The sequence below is a fragment of the Cygnus olor genome, chromosome 2, assembly GCF_009769625.2.
Source record: "Cygnus olor isolate bCygOlo1 chromosome 2, bCygOlo1.pri.v2, whole genome shotgun sequence".
Lineage (NCBI taxonomy): Eukaryota > Metazoa > Chordata > Aves > Anseriformes > Anatidae > Cygnus > Cygnus olor.
The window spans coordinates 96,684,542-96,703,727 of record NC_049170.1 but is presented as its reverse complement, the minus strand read 5'-3'; the positions used below and the strand labels follow the sequence as shown (position 1 = coordinate 96,703,727).

The 19,186-nt window shown below is 38.9% G+C and overlaps 1 protein-coding gene across 1 annotated transcript in view; it reads right to left on the bottom strand.

The window, feature by feature from the left end:
* ERP44 (endoplasmic reticulum protein 44) overlaps window positions 1-19,186 on the bottom strand; it is a 55,343-nt gene that overhangs the window by 14,927 nt on the left and 21,230 nt on the right. The window contains exons 3-6 of the mRNA XM_040549409.1: window positions 18,296-18,335; window positions 15,180-15,295; window positions 1,291-1,475; window positions 654-769 (exon numbers count right to left, since the gene is read on the bottom strand). Of these exons, the coding sequence (XP_040405343.1) occupies window positions 654-769; window positions 1,291-1,475; window positions 15,180-15,295; window positions 18,296-18,335 (457 nt within the window). The remainder of the gene's footprint in view (window positions 1-653; window positions 770-1,290; window positions 1,476-15,179; window positions 15,296-18,295; window positions 18,336-19,186) is intronic.

Sequence of the window (19,186 nt, the reverse complement as noted above, 5' to 3'; positions counted from 1 at the left end):
GTTCCAGGCTAACACCACGCAGCTCATCAGTACAATTGCCTTTCTAAACTGTTAACATGTGCAGAGACATAAAACTTGCACGACACAGACCCAGACACAGAAATCGGGCATTTTTTCCCCAAACTTAAGAGGAAACAAGCAAGAAACTCCTGAATTACTCTTTACAAGGAAAAAAAAAAAGGAAAAAAACTACAAAAAGAAAAAAGACTATGAAAACAGTAACATTGTAAAGAAAAAAAAAAAGATTGTAAAAAAGAATCAGTCAGTAAAGCCACAAAACTGATAAAGTTTCTGCCAAAAACTTTCCCAACTCTTCCTTACTTATTCCCCTGCAAAGAAGCAGGAGTTTTGCGACACAACTGCCCAGCAACCTCCCCTAAAACCTTCCCAGTTACATTTAAAATGATTGAGAAAGAGCAACAAAAAAGGAAGAGGAGGTAAATCAGTTAGATTTCACAACAAGCATTAGGATTAGAGTTTTCTTCCTCCTTCTCCTACACTTTTCTCAGTGTATTTATCTGAGGATGCCTAGTCTCTTCAGTTATACCACACTGAAATTATTAAAAGAAGTCCATTTAATTAAGCCACACACAGTTCATTAACATAATTTCAGTAATGAAGTCATGCAATCGAAGCATTTAAAAAAAACTTACCCAAAGGCAGACAGGAATACACAATCATCATGCAAAATATTCGCTACTCTTTCAAAAGTTCTGTAATTGTCAGAGTCCTTTTGCTCGAAGTATCCAATGATATTTCTTCTACTGCGCTGTAAAAGCAAAGGTTAATTTGAGATAACTTCTAATGTATCAGAAACTATCAATACTCCCTAATGACATTAAATACAGAAATGCTGTTCATTCAATAGTCAACCGTATAAAACATTTCCTCTTGCAGTCAGATGGTGTGTATTAATACAAAGACTAATATTTTAATATTCAGAAGCCTTACTATGAATATTTTTCCAGTGAGAAATATTCAAAGTATCACCTTGTCAAATACAAAATACAATTCCTTTCAAGTGATTAAAAGTAAAACAAGTAATTTGGTAGTGGTGTTACTGTAACAAAACTAATGCAGTTGGAAGAGTTATTATATTGGAATAATTCCTAATACTGGAAGTAATCCTTTTTTTTTTTTTTTTATGCTCGTTCAAAAAGTCACTCACAATATTTCTGAATGGAAAATCCCCAAACTATTAAACATGTACTTCAAGTACATCATCTTTCCCTTGTTCAACAAAAAACAAAACACAAACATATTTAGGAGGAAGAAAATCAAAATACTTACATCAGCAGTATTAATTTCTTCCAAATCCTGGACCTCCCGAATAGGATTGCTCTTCTGCTGCCTGATATAGTCTGCTATTGCTGTCACAGACCTCTGGCCCCTGTATTCTCTCTTCATCATCATTCCATTCCGGAAGAGCTTCAGTGTTGGGTATTTGCTTATCCTGTATCTCTGAGCTATATCCGCTAAAAAAGAAATTAAGAAAAAAAACAACCCTGAGCACAGTATCTTATATATTTATTTATACACACACATAGAAGTGGAATCTCTGAGCCAGTAGCCCACCTCTTTAAAGAGCAAACTAAAAAAAGTCACTGTAGGGGAGAGAATGGATAGCAGCTACAGTATGTACCGACCTTCATAAAAAAAATCATGACCAAAATTTAGGTAACTAAAGACTCTGCTAAACTATATTCACATAGTACACTTCTTGTGAACAACTACAAAAAAGCAGTTTAAATTTAAGACTATGACAGTATAACATGAGAATGAGAATCGTAAAAGCTCCCAAAAATCTGAGTCAATCCACACAGGAACATTTTAATAAAACAAACCAGGCCATCTTTTTTTAAACTTACTATGATTTTTATCTCACAGTGCTGGAAATGTAATTGTCACTTCTTCTGTTCTAGAGAATGTGAACGCTGTGCAAAATATTTCTTTTGGCTTAGAAGTCCAGAAGACAGCTGTGACAAATTCTGAGCTGTTCAGGTTTTGAAGATTTCAGCTTTCATCATTAAGAACATCTGTATACAAGTAGTGTGGGCATTCCCTTAAAGACTGTTCTTCATTCACATCTGTCCAAGGAGCCCAACTTTATTTTAGACCTGGACTGCCTTCATGAAGCATAGTGCTTCATTCAACGATGCAATATACGTTTGTGTTAGTCTAACATAAAAGCACTATTTTCACCCCTAGTTAAATAGCTGATCTGTTATATATGTTGTTTAATTACAAATTTAAAAGAGTAATAACAAACAAAGGTTTTTTAACGATACAGAACAATTAGAAGAGGAGCAAAGAAAGCTGAGCAGAAGTAATGAAGCCCACTTTCCTATGTCCCATATCTTCAATCACTACTAATATAATAATCCAGTTCTTCACTACACCTCAGAATATTTCAAGTGTCCCTTTGTCCCTCAATTAATTTGATTAATAATTGGGACACAAAGTTGCAACAGGCATTGGAGGTAGTTCCTAGCTATGCACTGACAAGGAAAATATAACCAGTAAGTGGTTAAAGGCATGACAAACAGAATCCATCACTCTTTTTACCACAACCTTTTGTATAGTGCAGAAGCTATTCTTGTACCTCTCCAACATCCAGCAACCACTTTAAACAAAGTTCGTAAGTACTTAATAGCTTTGAATGTTTTTCCCTCCTTCAGATGTGGTCGAAATTCAGCAAAAGCTTCAAGAAGTTTTATAAGGAGCAAATGGAGAAACAATGTCATTGTATAAGCTTTGGATTCTTAGGAAAACAGGGCTAAAAACAAATAATAGAGACAAATCATGCAATGCCAAGTAGATTTCCACATCCACTTTCCTTCTGTTTTTTTGTTTGGTTTAATTACTTCCTTCTGTTTTCTCCTCCCCAGAAATGTATCTGAAAACAAAATACCTCAGTACCTGTGTGAAAACTGGGTGTCCTCTATTAAAACAGCAGGATGGGATACAGTTTACCTAAGCGTCAATCTTGTTTGTACCTAAAAGCCAATTGAATCTCAAGGTACGATCACTCAGACCATTTTCCAGAGTTGCCTTATCCTCGGAGGTGACTAATTCCAGTCAGCCACTCCTCTTCCGCTTTCCTTTCTGCTTTTTTCTCTCTCAAGGAAAGAGAAAGTGAACTTTAATGGACCTATTTATCCTTCGGAGACACAAGTTTTTTTCAGTCAGCAGAAGAGAGGAAGATATTGAAACCGCGGGCTGAATGCACATCTCACTACCTTCCCCAGGATCACAGACCAGCCGAGCTGAAGGGACCTCTGGAGGCCACCAGGCCCAACGCCCCTGCCCAACCAGGGACACCTTCCTACAGCAGGCTGCCCAAGAGGCTTTGGAAGATCTCCAAGGTGGGAGACTCCACAACCTCTCTGAGCAACCCGCACCTGTGCTCTGTCACCTGTACAGTGAACAAGTGCTTCGTGATGTTCAGATGGAACCTCTTGTGTTCCAGTTTGTGCCCTTTGTGCTTCTTATCTTTTCACAAACTCCTTCAAAGTCCAAGTGTACATCCCAAGTGACCTGGATTGGCCCCACAGTAGTAAGGCAAGTAAATGAGGGTCAGGCTGGATTCTGACCAGCAGCGTATCTGGAACAGTACTGAAAAATGTGAAAATTAACCCTGACAAGAACGTCATTTCTTCTTGATTACATATTTACCACGAAGCAGATTTGCTATCTTACTCCTACTCTTTTTCTTTCTTAAAGAAATGAGACAGAAGTCCTTTGTAAACTATTATATAAAGGCAGTCGTCACAAGCAATGTACTGAAAATGGGGAGCTAGCTATCTCTTAGCTGCAAAACAAAATTAAAATCCCATGCAACTTATGTCCTCCAGAACATAAAGCTCTCCATCTCATTTCGACTTATTAGAGAACAAAAAACATTCAGTGAGAACGCTCAGTGAAACCATCAGCAGCTTTAATTGCTGTGAAAAAGTTATCACTTGCAGCTTGAGTTACTGAAAACAATCTTTGTACCAGTCTGAGAACTTAAGATTTGCATGGCCGGGACGAGAACCACACTTACTCCACCAAAACATTCTTGAATATGCCTCCAACCAGTAAGCTTAGGAGCCTCACTAAGCTCCATTCCTAACGTGCCTCACTATAAAAAAGACAAAATTGATAGGTTGAATTGTGGTATGAGAAAGGATTTGACCTGTTTCCTAAATACCCTGTTAGATTTTTTTAATGCACTGATTAAAGTTAAGGCAAAGACATTTTATCTTAATTCAGAGTACTTTTATTTCAAAATAATATTAGTTTCTCAAAGAAAGACAAAGTACCTACCAACATATTCACTATTAAGTATCAGATCAATACTTTTTCTTCCTTCCAAATGCTGCTACTTTCTAGTTGAAGTACGTAAGAGCTGCCTGCAAGAAGGATCACTTTGTATTTACTCACCAGAAGAAAAAGTACACCAGCAAACCGGGCATTTGCTGCCTTTCTCCCTTTTTGATAGAAGGACCTTTGGCCTGACTGTCTGGCAGCTTATCAAAATTTGACCAGGGTCTGATGAAAGACAAGGAGCCCTACATATCAAGGTTTCCCCCCCGCCCCGGGCCTCTCAGAAAGACATTGAGATTAAAGACTGTTACTACACTACAAACCTCCACAGCAAGACAACAACAAAATTACCCTTTTTTTCCTCACAACATGTACTTTTTCTTCGAAGTATTTCCATAGTTATATGAGGATGCATGTGTTGCAGAGAGTATGTCTTAAGAGATCTTGAACATTACCCGGGACAAAGATTGCAGTCCCTAAAGCTGTGAATCTTCATCAAGCATGGACGTTGTATAAAAAAATAATGGTAATAAAATTCCCACTGCCAAGAGTGATTTCAAACATTACTTCATAAGTCAGAACTTGCATGCTCTTTATAAATTACATTGAGATCCCATGAATACTGGTATTTGAACTAACACAGAGAGATGACAGTCCTACACAAGGAAGTATTTGAAAACCATCCTCTTACAAAATATAAAATGCAAGTGCATGAAAAATTGTTTGAATTCATTCAAAAGTCAAACAGAGTAAATCTTAAATGTTTCATTAAACCCTGGCATTTGATACAGGTAGAGTTAGCACAAGCAGAGCAACTACATTATATTCCTTTTAAAATTGGAAATACATAATGCAAATACATGGAATATTGTTTGAATTCATTCATAGATCACATTAGTTATAGTAAATCCTAAATTAATTTTTTAAAATATTTCCAGCCATTCTCACTGACCATCTTCTGATGAACAAAGTTATTTGAAACAGATGAGGCTAATCTACCTAAAGAAAGAAAAAGTCTCCCAGCTACAACATCATATTTTCTTTAAATGGTTCAAACCTTGAGTTCATATTTTGCCCAATTACTCATCAAATCACAGGCCTACTACCTATGCCACCAGAATGGTTTCACACTAGTTACAAGAGGAAGCTACTGACATACTTGACGTTTTTCTCATCTTCTACGAATCAGAAGCTTAAAGCAGAGCTCAAACAACTGCTGAATTCAAGTGACTCTCTCCTCCCTGTTTCACACCTGTACATGTTGGCGTGAAAACATTCCTAAACCGCCCACACCTTCTCCCATTTATTCAGTATGCTCCAACATGAACGTCTTCATGGTTGCTTATTTCTCTTCACAAATGCACTGTATCGATAGTTATCCTGAGCTACGGAAGAGAAGACTGCCTCTTACAACAGGGATTAGTATCTTCTGTTGTTGTTTTGGGGAAAAATTAGCAAAAAAAATACCTTTACATGAAACCTGAAATTTAGACTTATGTTCCCTAAGTCTCCAAACTGTCTTCTGAGCAAGCTTAGCCAAGAAAACATTCTTTATGAGCTATCTTTTCTGATCCTTATTTTTAGCGTATGTCTTGGGTGGTCAGCCACTTCTCTTGCTGAGCACCGTGTATTCCTCTACTGAAAGGAATGATGAAATCCGTGGGGGGGGCATGTCGGACTGTTCACAAAGCACTTTACACTTCAACTAAGCTACACCTTCAAGCAAACATGCAGCCTCTAACGTGACTCGGATGGCTTCAGACTTCATTGCCCTAGGTTAGCACCACAACATACCATCCCGAGAGTTCACCCAGTACATAACACTTCACCGAGAATCCAAAGTCCACTGTCACTCAATTAAAATTAAGTGTACAACGAAGAATATGCTGAAACAGTGCATCAGGATGTGCTATTGAAGTAGACTCCCACCCACAAGGTAGTTAGTGAGGTTCTTCCCACTGAAAGATCAGCAACGTTTACAACTATCTGGGTACAACCCCACCATTAGCTTAGTCCACTATTTCAGTCTTCCAGGGTCGTAATTCATACTACCTCCAAGAAAGAATTATTTTAAGCCTACAGACTGTCTTACAGAGAATTTTTTCCTTTCAAGAACCACATCCACTAGGATTTGAAAAACACTCACAGTTTTCCTAAACATCCACCCCATAATATAAGGCACCACCCAAAGCAATTCACATGCAGAACAGAGGACTAGGATCAACTGAAAAGTTATCTGGAAGAAAATCAGTTACAAAACTCAAAACCAATAGCAGTAATTTCTGAAAATACACGTAGTGTATTTGTAATGAGGTTCTGCATGTTGTCTGAAGAACTAGAACAAACCCAAACTACTGCATTTCTTAATTTTTAGATGACTGTTACAGGAGTTGTGTAGGGTGCATCCCTTCTTTGCCTCAAAAGCTGTATCAATATTGGCACAAACCAGTATGCTAGCTTGACTTTGCTGCATCTTACACTGATCTCTTTCTGTGTCAGACCACCTTAGCTCTTCCTCACCCCTTGTACAATACCTTCTGTCTTAAAGGCAGCAAGCTCTTTCAGCTATATATTGGAAGCAGAGACTACTACTAAATGAGTATTCTTCTTGCTCACTTGAGATCAATCACATCTCTTGAAGTCCTTCGGGCTACTTTGTCAGGGCATACTGCAGAAGAGAACTGAAATCTGTCTTTGGCTGGTATCGTGCAGCAGGCAGGCTATGACTTGGTTGCCATCACGGAAACATGGTGGGACCACTCTCATGACTGGAGTGCTGCAATGTCTGGCTATAGGCTCTTCAGAAGGGACAGGCAGCACAGAAAGGGTGGTGGTGTGGCTCTCTATATTAGAGAGTGTTTTGATGTTGAGGAACTTGAGGCTAGGAATGATAAGATTGAGTCTCTATGGGTTAGGATCAGAGGGAAGGCCAACAAGGCAAGCATCCTGGTCGGGGTCTGTTATAGACCACCGAACCAGGATGAGGAGACAAATGAGGAGTTCTACAGGCAGCTGGCAGAAGCCGCGAAATTGTCAGCGCTTGTTCTCGTGGGGGACTTCAACTTCCCAGACATATCCTGGAAGTACAACACAGCCCAGAGAAAGCAGTCTAAGAGGTTTCTGGAGAGCGTGGAAGATAGCTTCCTGACGCAGCTGGTTAGTGAGCCTACCAGGGGAGGTGCCCCGCTAGACCTTCTGTTCACAAACAGTGACGGACTGGCGGGAGATGTGGTGGTCGAGAGCTGTCTTGGGCAGAGTGACCACGAAATGGTTCAGTTCTCTATTCTTGGCGAAATCAGGAAGGGGACCAGTAAAACCACTGTCTTGGACTTCCGCAGGGCTGACTTTGAGCTGTTCAGGACACTGGTTGGCAGAGTCCCTTGGGAGGAGGTTCTGAAGGGCAGAGGAGTCCAGGAAGGCTGGGCGCTCCTCAAGAAGGAAATCTTAATGGCTCAGGAGCGGTCTGTCCCCACGTGCCCAAAGATGAGCCGGCGCGGAACTAGACCGGCCTGGCTGAACAGAGAGTTGTGGCTCGAGCTTAGGAGAAAAAGGAGGGTTTATAATCTTTGGAAAAGAGGGCGGGCTACTCAAGAGGACTATAAGGATGTTGCGAGGCTGTGCAGGGACAAAATTAGAAAGGCCAAAGCTCATCTGGAACTCAATCTGGCTACTGCCGTTAAAGATAACAAAAAACATTTTTACAAATACATCAACACAAAAAGGAGGACTAAGGAGAATCTCCATCCTTTACTGGATGCGGGGGGAAACTTAGTTACAAAAGATGAGGAAAAGGCTGAGGTACTCAATGCCTTCTTTGCCTCAGTCTTTAGCGGCAAGACCAGTTGTTCTCTGGATACCCGGTACCCTGAGCTGGTGGAAGGGGATGAGGAACAGGATGTGGCCCTCACTATCCACGAGGAAATGGTTGGCGACCTGTTACAGCACTTGGATGTATGCAAGTCGATGGGGCCGGATGGGATCCACCTGAGGGTACTGAGCGAACTGGCGGAGGAGCTGGCCAAGCCGCTTTCCATCATTTATTGGTAGTCCTGGCTATCAGGGGAGGTCCCAGTCGACTGGCAGCTAGCAAATGTGACGCCCATCTACAAGAAGGGCCGAAGGGTAGACCTGGGGAACTATAGGCCTGTTAGTTTGACATCAGTGCCAGGGAAGCTCATAGAGCAGATTATCTTGAATGTCATCACGCGACACTTGAAGGGCAACCAGGCGATCAGGCCCAGTCAGCATGGGTTTATGAAAGGCAGGTCCTGCTTGATGAACCTGATCTCCTTCTATGACCAAGTGACGCGCTTGGTGGATGAGGGGAAGGCTGTGGATGTGGTCTACCTTGACTTCTGTAAGGCTTTTGACTCCGTTTCCCACAACATTCTCCTCAAGAAACTGGCTGCTCGTGGCTTGGACTGGCGTACGCTTCGTTGGGTTAAAAACTGGCTGGATGGCCGGGCCCAAAGAGTTGTGGTGAATGGAGCCAAATCCAGCTGGAGGCCGGTTACTAGTGGAGTCCCCCGGGGCTCAGTGCTGGGGCCAGTCCTCTTTAATATCTTTATCGATGACCTGGACGAGGGGATCGAGTGCACCCTCAGTAAGTTTGCAGATGACACCAAGTTAGGTGCGTGTGTCGATCTGCCCGAGGGAAGGAAGGCCCTGCAGGAGGATCTGGATAGGCTGGACCGATGGGCTGAGGTCAACTGTATGAAGTTCAACAAGGCCAAGTGCCAGGTCCTGCACCTGGGGCGCAACAACCCCAAGCAGCGCTACAGGCTGGGAGATGAGTGGTTGGAAAGCTGCCTGGCCGAGAAGGACCTGGGAATACTGGTTGATAGTCGGCTGAATATGAGCCAGCAGTGTGCTCAGGTGGCCAAGAAGGCCAACAGCATCCTGGCTTGTATAAGAAGCAGCATGGCCAGCAGGTCTACGGAGGTGATTGTCCCCCTGTACTCGGCTCTGGTGAGGCCGCACTTCGAGTACTGTGTTCAGTTTTGAGCCCCTCGCTACAAGAAGGACATGGAGGTGCTCGAGAGAGTCCAGAGAAGGGCAACGAAGCTGGTGTGGGGTCTGGAGAACAAGTCTTACGAGGAGCGGCTGAGGGAGCTGGGGTTGTTTAGCCTGGAGAAGAGGAGGCTCAGGGGAGACCTCATCGCTCTCTATAGGTACCTTAAAGGAGGCTGTAGAGAGGTGGGGGTTGGTCTATTCTCCCACGTGCCTGGTGGCAGGACGAGGGGGAATGGGCTAAAGTTGCGCCAGGGGAGGTTTAGGTTGGATATTAGGAAGAACTTCTTTACTGAAAGGGTTGTTAGGCATTGGAATGGACTGCCCAGGGAAGTGGTTGAGTCGCCATCCCTGGAGGTATTTAAAAGACGTTTAGATGTAGCCCTTAGTGATATGGTTTAGTGGAGGTCTTGTTAGTGTTAGGTCAGAGGTTGGACTAGATGATCTTGGAGGTCTCTTCCAACCTAGACGATCCTGTGATTCTGTGATTTTAACTTAGGGTATTTGTTATTTCTCAAGCTCTTCCCCCTTTGTTCTAGTTCACTTAAAACAGCCTTTCTGCCTGCTACTCTTGCACAGATGTGGCACTACATTTACCTTAATGCTGTGTTATAAAACACTTAGTAATTCTCTCCTGCAAAATTACTTCTCTCATGACACCTGCACATACTCACAAGACCTGGGAATATCCATATAAAGCAGAGTTAGAAAATACCTTGAGAGACCATCTAAACCGGGCATCTTATGCTGATGACTACAATACTGGTGACTTGCAGGTTGGCCCGAAACAGGTACAAGAAAAACAATCGATGATCTACATCAAAATCAGCCAGTAAGAAGCTGGGAAACAGCAAATCTAGACCACCTTCTGCTGTAAAGGAGCATTCACAACAGCCTTGCCTTCTCTTAGCGGGGCCTCATCAGTAGGTATCCCATAACCTTTTCCCACAGTCTAACAAAATGGCTCTCCTGAGGAGAGCCATCAACAACCTCTCAACCCCTTTTCTTTTACCTAAAGATAACTTTCAGACTGATTATTTTTTCCCCAGCTGAAATGGCAGGAACACGACAAAATACTTACGCTTGTTTACAGTTTCATATAATTTCATTTACAAACCCCCCAAACTCATGACACTAAGTTATTTTGCTTAACCGCACAGCAGCATGCAGTCTAAATAATTTTTAGGACATTAGCACACACTACAGGAACAGCTAGACCCAAAGAGATCAGCAGTTCATTAACATACTTCAAAAGAATAGGAGTTCCCAGAAAAGTCTGTCTAGCAAAGCATCTCAACATCCCACTTGCGAGTTTTATTTCAAAGCACAAAGACTGATTCAAACCAGCTATTATTTTTCTATTTTTATTTTTTTAAGCCAGAAACCTTTATGTAAAAGAAAATAATAGTACAGTAGGTGTTAAACCCCCATATATATTTGAGTTTATAAGAATCCTGTCCCAGAAATCTTAATTTTGAATTCATAGAAACTGTTCATAATACAAACTTTCCTCCAGAAACATGAGTTCTTCTGTATTGCAATATTCACTTATTTACAAGAAAACAGAAATATAGTAAATCCATAGTACTAAGTAGGTTTCTAACTTTGCTGCTTAATTGTGTTAACAAAAAAACCCACACCACCCAGAAATAAACAAAAACAACAAAATAAAACCTTCCTAATAATGTATATGCAGAAAGATTTATAATTTTATAAGGAAGGTCACTTTAACTAAGTATTATATTATAAAAAAATGTGCACCTCTATTCCAAGTATTATTAAATTGAACAGAAAAAAAACCAAAGATTTGAACAGCAAACAATGAAGAGCAGCTTAGATATTTATGAGCTATAAAAGGTTAAAGTCTTGGAAACAAACAGAGTACTTGCCTCAACAGATTTACCTTTAATGTATGTTTCACACCAGCGTAATGAGCAAAATGTGTACATTAATGATTTAACGTACACATTTCAGTTATAATTATCTTGCATGATATTGATAAAGCGGTGTAAACCATAACACATACAGAGGCTTAATAGACTGTTAATATTTAGAATTTGTATTTCATCACATTGGGGCCTAACTATCACTTCCCAGAGAAACATCTTTATATTGGTTATAAGAGCAGACAGAATGATGGTTTTGTCATTAAGCATCAAACATTTGGCAGCGCATCAATAATTCTCTTTAATTTGCTTTGCCCTCAGAAGCCGGTGTGAGCTGTTGGGACCTGCAGAGTGCTTCAATAATAGTGCATTAAATGGAAAGTATCTATGCCTAGCTGACCATTTGAAAGCTATTTTTGAGTGGCCTGACATCAGCTATTTGGGTTCCCTGCAGAGTCTTGGTTTCAAGAAACAGACTATTTGTAATGCAAATAATCTGCCATCTCTCACACATCATCTTCATAGTGAACTGCTAACTGTATGAAATCTGCAGGCACAAAACCTCCAAAAGTGTTGGCATATACCTTTTAGTGTTGCTAAAATACATAGACACATCCAAAAACAAAGCTAAAACAGGAAAAAAGTATGTAAACTACTACAGAAGGGCCCAAGCCAGTTTTTATAGTAACATCCACCCTTCTTACAAAAAGAAAAAAGCAATCACTTATTACATACATTAAAATTATAAAGTTAAAATACTTATACATTAGAATACACCCAATAAACGTGTGCCATGAAATGTACCATTGCTTACTACCCAGCAAATAAACACTGGAAACTAGGAATGACACATAGGCCTTTGCTATTTTAATTCAGAAAGGCAATGCTACTTAGCAAAAGAGACTCGGTCTGTCGTGATAGGATTTTATTTTTAATTTGCACATTTTACAGTTCGTGCAACAAAAGATGCGTTCATCTACTTGTTAAATGAAGGACAACAAATACTAAACACAGAGAACCCACAGTATTCCAGTAACAAAAAGGAGGACCACAACGCTTGGCTGTCTCATACCACTTAGCCCTCTGCACCGACCCCCAGGGGAAGGAAAACAATCTCTGCTGTAGCATCTCCTCCTCTATCCAGGCCTTAGCTCTCCAACAGGCTCTGATCAGCTCAATTCAATGACCATATGAGAAGATTAAGTAACAAGCTCCTAAAGGGTTTCAAATACTTGGGGAAAAAGCAGCTTTCTGAGGCACATAACTGCCAAGGCAAGAACATCTCATGGTTAAATCCAGCAGCTCAAAGACTGTTTCTGAGTTCCCAAAATAACTAAAGCTACAGGAAACAAAGTAAAGAGTTTGATTGTTAATGTAAATCTTAAGAATAAACCTCAACAACATAGGCTGATTTTACTACAGTCTTTTGGGAGAACTTTATTAAAAATTTCAGTTGATATCTTATCAATATCATTGACTCTATGAAAAGACGAGCTAACCAGACTGTTAAACACATTAAACACAGGACATTAAGGGCAAGAAAATAAATTAAAAAGAAAAAAAAAGAGTGAACCAAACATCAAACTGTCATTAATCCCCTCTCCTTCCCCAAGCCAAGTCAGTTTATTTTCTGATAAAAAATTCACTGATGAAAGTGATTGGATATATACAGAAGAATATGCAGAAGCAATTTCAAGTATGTGAGAGTAACTCACTTAATAAGCTGACATAAAAATATGTATGCTACAACTGCATTTAGTTTCTACAACTGCCGTGTTAAAAGACCAGGGGTAATTCACTTATTCTGAGATGTACTGCAGGAGCTACACAAAGACAAAACTCAATAGAAAAATTTCAGCAAAGACTGCATGTTAGACTTTGCCTTTAATATACTACTCCAAAAAAAATTCATTGCCTTACTTGGAAATTGACTTTAAGGGACGGAAAGCTTAAATACTTAATGCTATGCTCTTGGAATCAGAAGAGAGCAACATTGTGTGTGAAAGAGAAAGAAGCTGACAACATGGTCAAGTATTTTAGACCTGGAAAGGTATTCCAGGCTCCAGAAAATAAGTAAGTAATCTATTATTCTAGAAAAGGCTGTTCAAGAATGCAGTTTAGGAAAACATACATTTGATAGAGACAACATTATAATGAGAAAGCAAAAAAGAAACAAACCACCACAAACAAACAAAACCCTCTTGGACTTAAAAGTCCAGGAGACTAAAGGCATTCTGTGCAGCACACGGCAGGCACCCTGTCTGCTGCAGCTGCTCTGGAAATGCTACAGGCAGATACAGAAATGTGCTGTTCTACACAAAAGGAGATCTGCTTAGAGATTCTACAACTGTGTGCACAATGTAACTGTTCTTCAAGAACATATATGTTCAAACTTTTCTATCAACTTTTCTTTTCAACACGTCCCTAACGCTCCAAGATCGGTTTTGAAGCATTCGGCTGCCTTCCTTTCATATTACACCTTAGGTGAGTAATACCATGCCTCTTTCCCGGCTGAGGCTTTAAAAGGCATCCTGTATCTCAGTGGCATTTAGGTTTCCTGTGGTCACAAATTGGTCTTACTGACCTTTGGGAAGGGACAAGACAATCTCCTTGGTCACTCCTAACAGTCTGAAAAGTCAGCTTACTTTCCACTTCAGATACCTGGTTGATCCTGTTCGCTTCCTTAAACGTATTTTTTATACCTGAGATCTCTTTCAAGATCACAAAACAGGTGCTCTTATTGTTGAGCACCTCCATGTATGCATACAAAATCGAGCACAAAATGGTGTCAGTGAAAGATGCTCATTTGGACTTACTGACTTTCAAATCAGCAAGCGAGAACAAACACCTTTCAAGCCAAGAATTTTTACTTAGGGAAAAATCCCCTCAAACACAAAAAAAGTTAGATTGTCAAAACAGGAAAAAAAAGCACAAGTAAATGGAATCAGTTACTTTTCAGAGAGATGCAAATGACTTTTTTTTGTCCTACAAGGTTCTCTCTCCACATTTTTGGAACACAGCACTAAAACACAACTTTTAGGTCAATAGTAAATCCCAGGGATATGCTACAAAGTAAGAGCAATTCAAATTTCCAGGTGTAATTCTTCTTACAAACCAACAGTTTCGTAAAGACCAAATACTACAATCAGTATCAGAACTGAATTTCTGCTGGGATTTGAGGCCATTTGCAGCTGTTACTACTCTTTGGGAATTACAAGCTACTGTAAAGAAACTATGCCAACAAATGCTGTTCTTCCAGAAGCACAGAACAGTAAAGCAGACCTTCCGCTATAAAAAACACCATAATAATCTCAGTGCTATCCTTTTGTTTTCCAGTAGAATGTAGCGAACATCTGCTACCTACTTATTATAGGATTATTTTATGAGATTAAAAAACTTCTGGGATTAATATAAGTAAATTCTAGCTTATCTTTTTCATGTAATTAGGGGGACAGGAACATCAAAATAAGCTACCTTTTATCAATAAGTGTACAAACAGCAAAGCAGAACAGCTCAGGACAACTCTACTACCAGGAGTGCAAAAAGCAGCTTGCAGTCCACCAAGACTCTTAATCAGAGCGAAGAGCTGAGCAGAACATCTTGTCAATGCTGACAATTGCTGCTGCTTCTTCTTCTTGGTTGTGCTGTACTAGCGCTTCTCTGACTCCTCAATAACCCAATTCATTCTTACAACCGCAGACCTTTTTTCCTCTCAATAAATGTGACTGTCTTCTGAACATACAAATACATGTCTATGGATAAAATGAGAAAACAGCACTGGAGATTGACTTGAGAAATTTGGAAGAAGAGATTCACTGATACATACAAGCAACTGTCTCTGGGCTAAATGTAGGATCAGGTTCAACTAACTACACTTTAGATTGCTCTTTAGTATTTTTTTATACTTCAATTCCATGAATAGCCTACTGGTGGGATATCACAGGAAAAAGAAAAACTACATCAGGATTTACTTACAGTGCTGATCACAGTCTACTCTAGCAAACACCACTTGATTCTTATCTGGATATTCTTCCTTAATTACATTAGAAGCTTCCTCAAAAATAGGATGCAGCATTTGGCTGAAGCGGCACCTGTGGAAGAGAAAAATATTTCAAAATATTAACTTGAAATATTTTGGTTGATGACTCACAGAACATTTCAATATTTGAGGGAAAAAGAAAGGAAAGAAAAGCTGCTGTACAACAAACAAAATATATACTAGTAATCATGCCAGTAACTGATTGGATAAAAATAGGTTCGAAAGTAACTTCAAGAACTCAGGTGGGGAAAAAAAACAATTCAAGATGCAACCCCCTGCTTTATTAGCTTAAGAAACAACATTAGTCAATTGTAAGTCTTCAGAAAATACATTCTATTTAGAAAATTTGTTCTAAAAATTTGTTTTTCCTAACTGACTTATCTGTGGAGAAGGAGTTTTAAAAATCTAGTAAAAAGACTTGGGCTGTTGAGATTAAAATATTCACCAACAATCACCTTCAAGAAATATCAGAGAGATAACTTTACATGGGTCAACAACAGAAGTGTTGCTTATTATTTTATTGCTACTTAAACAGACTGTTAATAGATCACTATGAATAAAAAAATTCTATGGGACCCTTCTTCCAGCCATGTCAACTTTTGAAGCAAATCCTCTTTCTGACCGTGAAAAAGGCAGTAGATGTTGGTAGATTAAAGAGGCCCCAGATGTTTTGGTGGTTTTGGGGAGGTTATGGTAACACTAGTGCGCAAGTTCGTTATTAATATGTCAATAAAGTAACTTTATAAACTGTTCTTCTAAACACATCGCAGAATTTTCAATTGAAGACATGCAACAGCACTGTGGAAGTTGTCAGCATGAGACCTTGCACCACGGCTTCTAAAAGCAAACCTGCAATAAACCAGCCCACACTGAAACACTGCCCAGAGCAGGAAATGTTCCAAGTGTAGAGGCAGGTTTTGCTCTGGAAATACAAACAGGGCTTAGGCTCATCTTCTAAGGCAAATCTGACTCTGGCCAGCACAACTGTACATTACACATTTATGTAGCATATACGTGTTTCTTTGTCCCTCATTGTCCTCCACTCTTACAGCAGAGTATCTACATCAGCAAAACTGATCTGTTCTCATTCAATTCATTTATGTCGTAGGTTGGCAGTATACAATATTAGGGGGGTTACCCCTGAATGCCTATATATAACGATCATCATTAAGGTTGCAATAGTTTAAATTTATAGCTTGTTATCAACTAGTGAATCAACTTAAAAATGAACACACAACTTCCAGTTGAAAGCAAGCCCGCTATAGAGAGGATCTGACCACAGCAGGGACTGCAGCAGGGGCTGTGCTAACATGGTCCTAAAATAAAGACTTCTGTTATCTTGCTAGATCAAGTTCTAAAATAGCTTCCCGCAATTTGTCTTTTGCAAAATCCAAACATTATTTTCTCAGTGGCATATACTAAATTTCAGTGTATTAGAATTACTCTCATTAGGTTTGCTTTTCAAAAGATTTTATTAAAGATAGCCAAGAAGTAGTCCATGATCTGTGAGGGGTCTGCAGACCACAGTCTGAAAATAACCATATTAAAAGTTTTATTTATTTTAAAGGACAGCCTTTAATGTACAATTCTAAACAGAACAGGTAAGATATCAGAGCTAATTACTTACCTTATACCTAGTTAGTTGTACCATCATTATAAAGAAAGAAATCTCAAGCAATTTACTTGGTAAATGAATGCAATCTCTCTACATAAAATTCTATTGGTTTAAATGTGCCTCATATCAATAGAAATTGCAGTACCAAATGAACAGATGCAAACTAATTGAACATAAAAATAGTCTATAAAATGACAGAGGCATATACAAAGGTTATTAAACTGATTTAGTTTGGTATAACGTTTATCTTTATGGAAAGTTTAAATGAAGGCATTAAAAACTTCTTCACTGAGAATTTCATTCTATATGAAAAGAGTGGGTATTAATTTTTCAAAATCGCTTTTAAAAATTAATTTAAATTAATACGAATCGCCTAAATGAATTATCAGTAAAGGCAAACTGGTAATTTTTCCTTTAAAATTGTGTGCTTGCTACTTCTAGGCCATATGGACCTACAGGCTTAGACATACAGTGGAATGTCAAAGAGGTGAAAGGAATTAGAAGTTTAATCCCCTTAGATGACATTTGATTCTGATGGCCAACATTTTGTGCACACAAAGCAAAACAGCAAGCAGAATATTTAAAGTATAATAATACTTTGGTTTATATATTGGTTTACATTATAAAGCTATTTACTTTAAACAAGAAAGTGATTTATTTCTCTGACCTCATTTTCTATATTAATTTGCATGTTAAATTCTATTTCCTCTGAATATTTTTCTGTTTTCCCCCTTGTTAAAGGTTCCTTTAGAAGTATTAATGCTGGAACATAACATTTAAAATTACTTCTAACACAATTAAAAAAATAGGGCACGGGTGCTTAAATTAATTCTAATAACAAATTTTATAGGCAATTTTTAAAAAAAAAAAATCCAATTAAACAGTTCCAGCAGAGTATGTCTTTCATAATGCCTCACCCCAAACTCTTTCCTTTTCTAGTTGCTCAGATTTCATCCCTCAATTCTCTACTTCTCACTTGGAAGGGCTTCCATATTAGAGACGGATTTGATTTTTAATGTAATTTCAGACTTTTTGTTCACTAGCACATATGTATGGGAGCGAAGCTGAAGGAAAATAAAAGTGGAATATTTTGGGTACTAGCATATGTTAAGAGACCAAAAAATTAATGAAACTTCTCTTGCTGTGAGAAGAGAAAAACAAACAAGAAAGCCACCACACATCAATCACATAACGTGTTATTCCTTACTGTCACAGAACCCTTTTTTTCTCATGGAGGCCCTGAATGAAACAAAAGGTGTTAGAACAGCAGAAGGCGAAGCAATCAAGATGAAAGCAAACAAATAAAAAAAGAAAGATCCAGTTTGAAAGTGACATACCACTGTAACTTTAATTACGATACTATTGCCAAACATGACAGTTTTCAACAGGCAAAAGTTTAAACATCGGGGAAAAAAAGAAAATACTTATGTAACTTACCAATCAGCATAAAAATTAACTAAAGCAACATCTGCATTGTCTGGGAAGGGAAGAAGAAAAGAATGTCACATTGTGAGGCAAACTACTTAGCACTTCAATCTAAGATTATAACAATATGCATACAAACAGTAAAAACTAATATTTCTAGATTATTCAGCACACAGCCCACTAGAAAACTGCTAGGATAAATCTTATCTGAAATATAATCTATAGCAAGTGGGAAAGTGATGAAAGAGGCCTCCAGTCAAGTATTTTATTGACCTTATTGATATATTAGATATTAAAGATGTCAATTCTTAAGACACAAAAGTAGTAAATGACATGAGACCAAAAGTAAGTCTTGATTTACAATTAAAGCACTCAAACCCAGAAGCTGCACTCTAGTATCTCTCAAGCATTATATGGTGTATTCTTAAGTGTTAGAAGAAAAAGTTAAAAGCTGAAGTGTTAAGGGTTAGCTCTTCGGGTGAGAAGAATGACAACATGCAGGTTGCCTGCGCAACTTGCTCTGATCTATCTAAAACTGCCTGACTTGCTAAAAAGGTGGATACTAGGGCAAAAGGTGACAGAAATTTTCAACACCCCAAACCTCCCCAATACTAAGGGACGCTTGAAAAAAAAATACTATACGTATATATGAAAAGGTTGCAAAATAATGCTCTATACATCATTCTAAAATACAAAAAAAAAAAAAGGAAAAGATATCAGAACTAGGAGGACACGCACTTTAATACACTCCTCAGTAATAAATTGTGATCTTTGCACAATAACCATGCTGTAAACTGATTTTTATTACTAGTAATGGGCTAGATATCGAAAAAAATTGAGACAAGTGCTAGAACTATAGAACATCAGTCACACAGCTTTACAAAGCAGAAATGTTGTTAGATA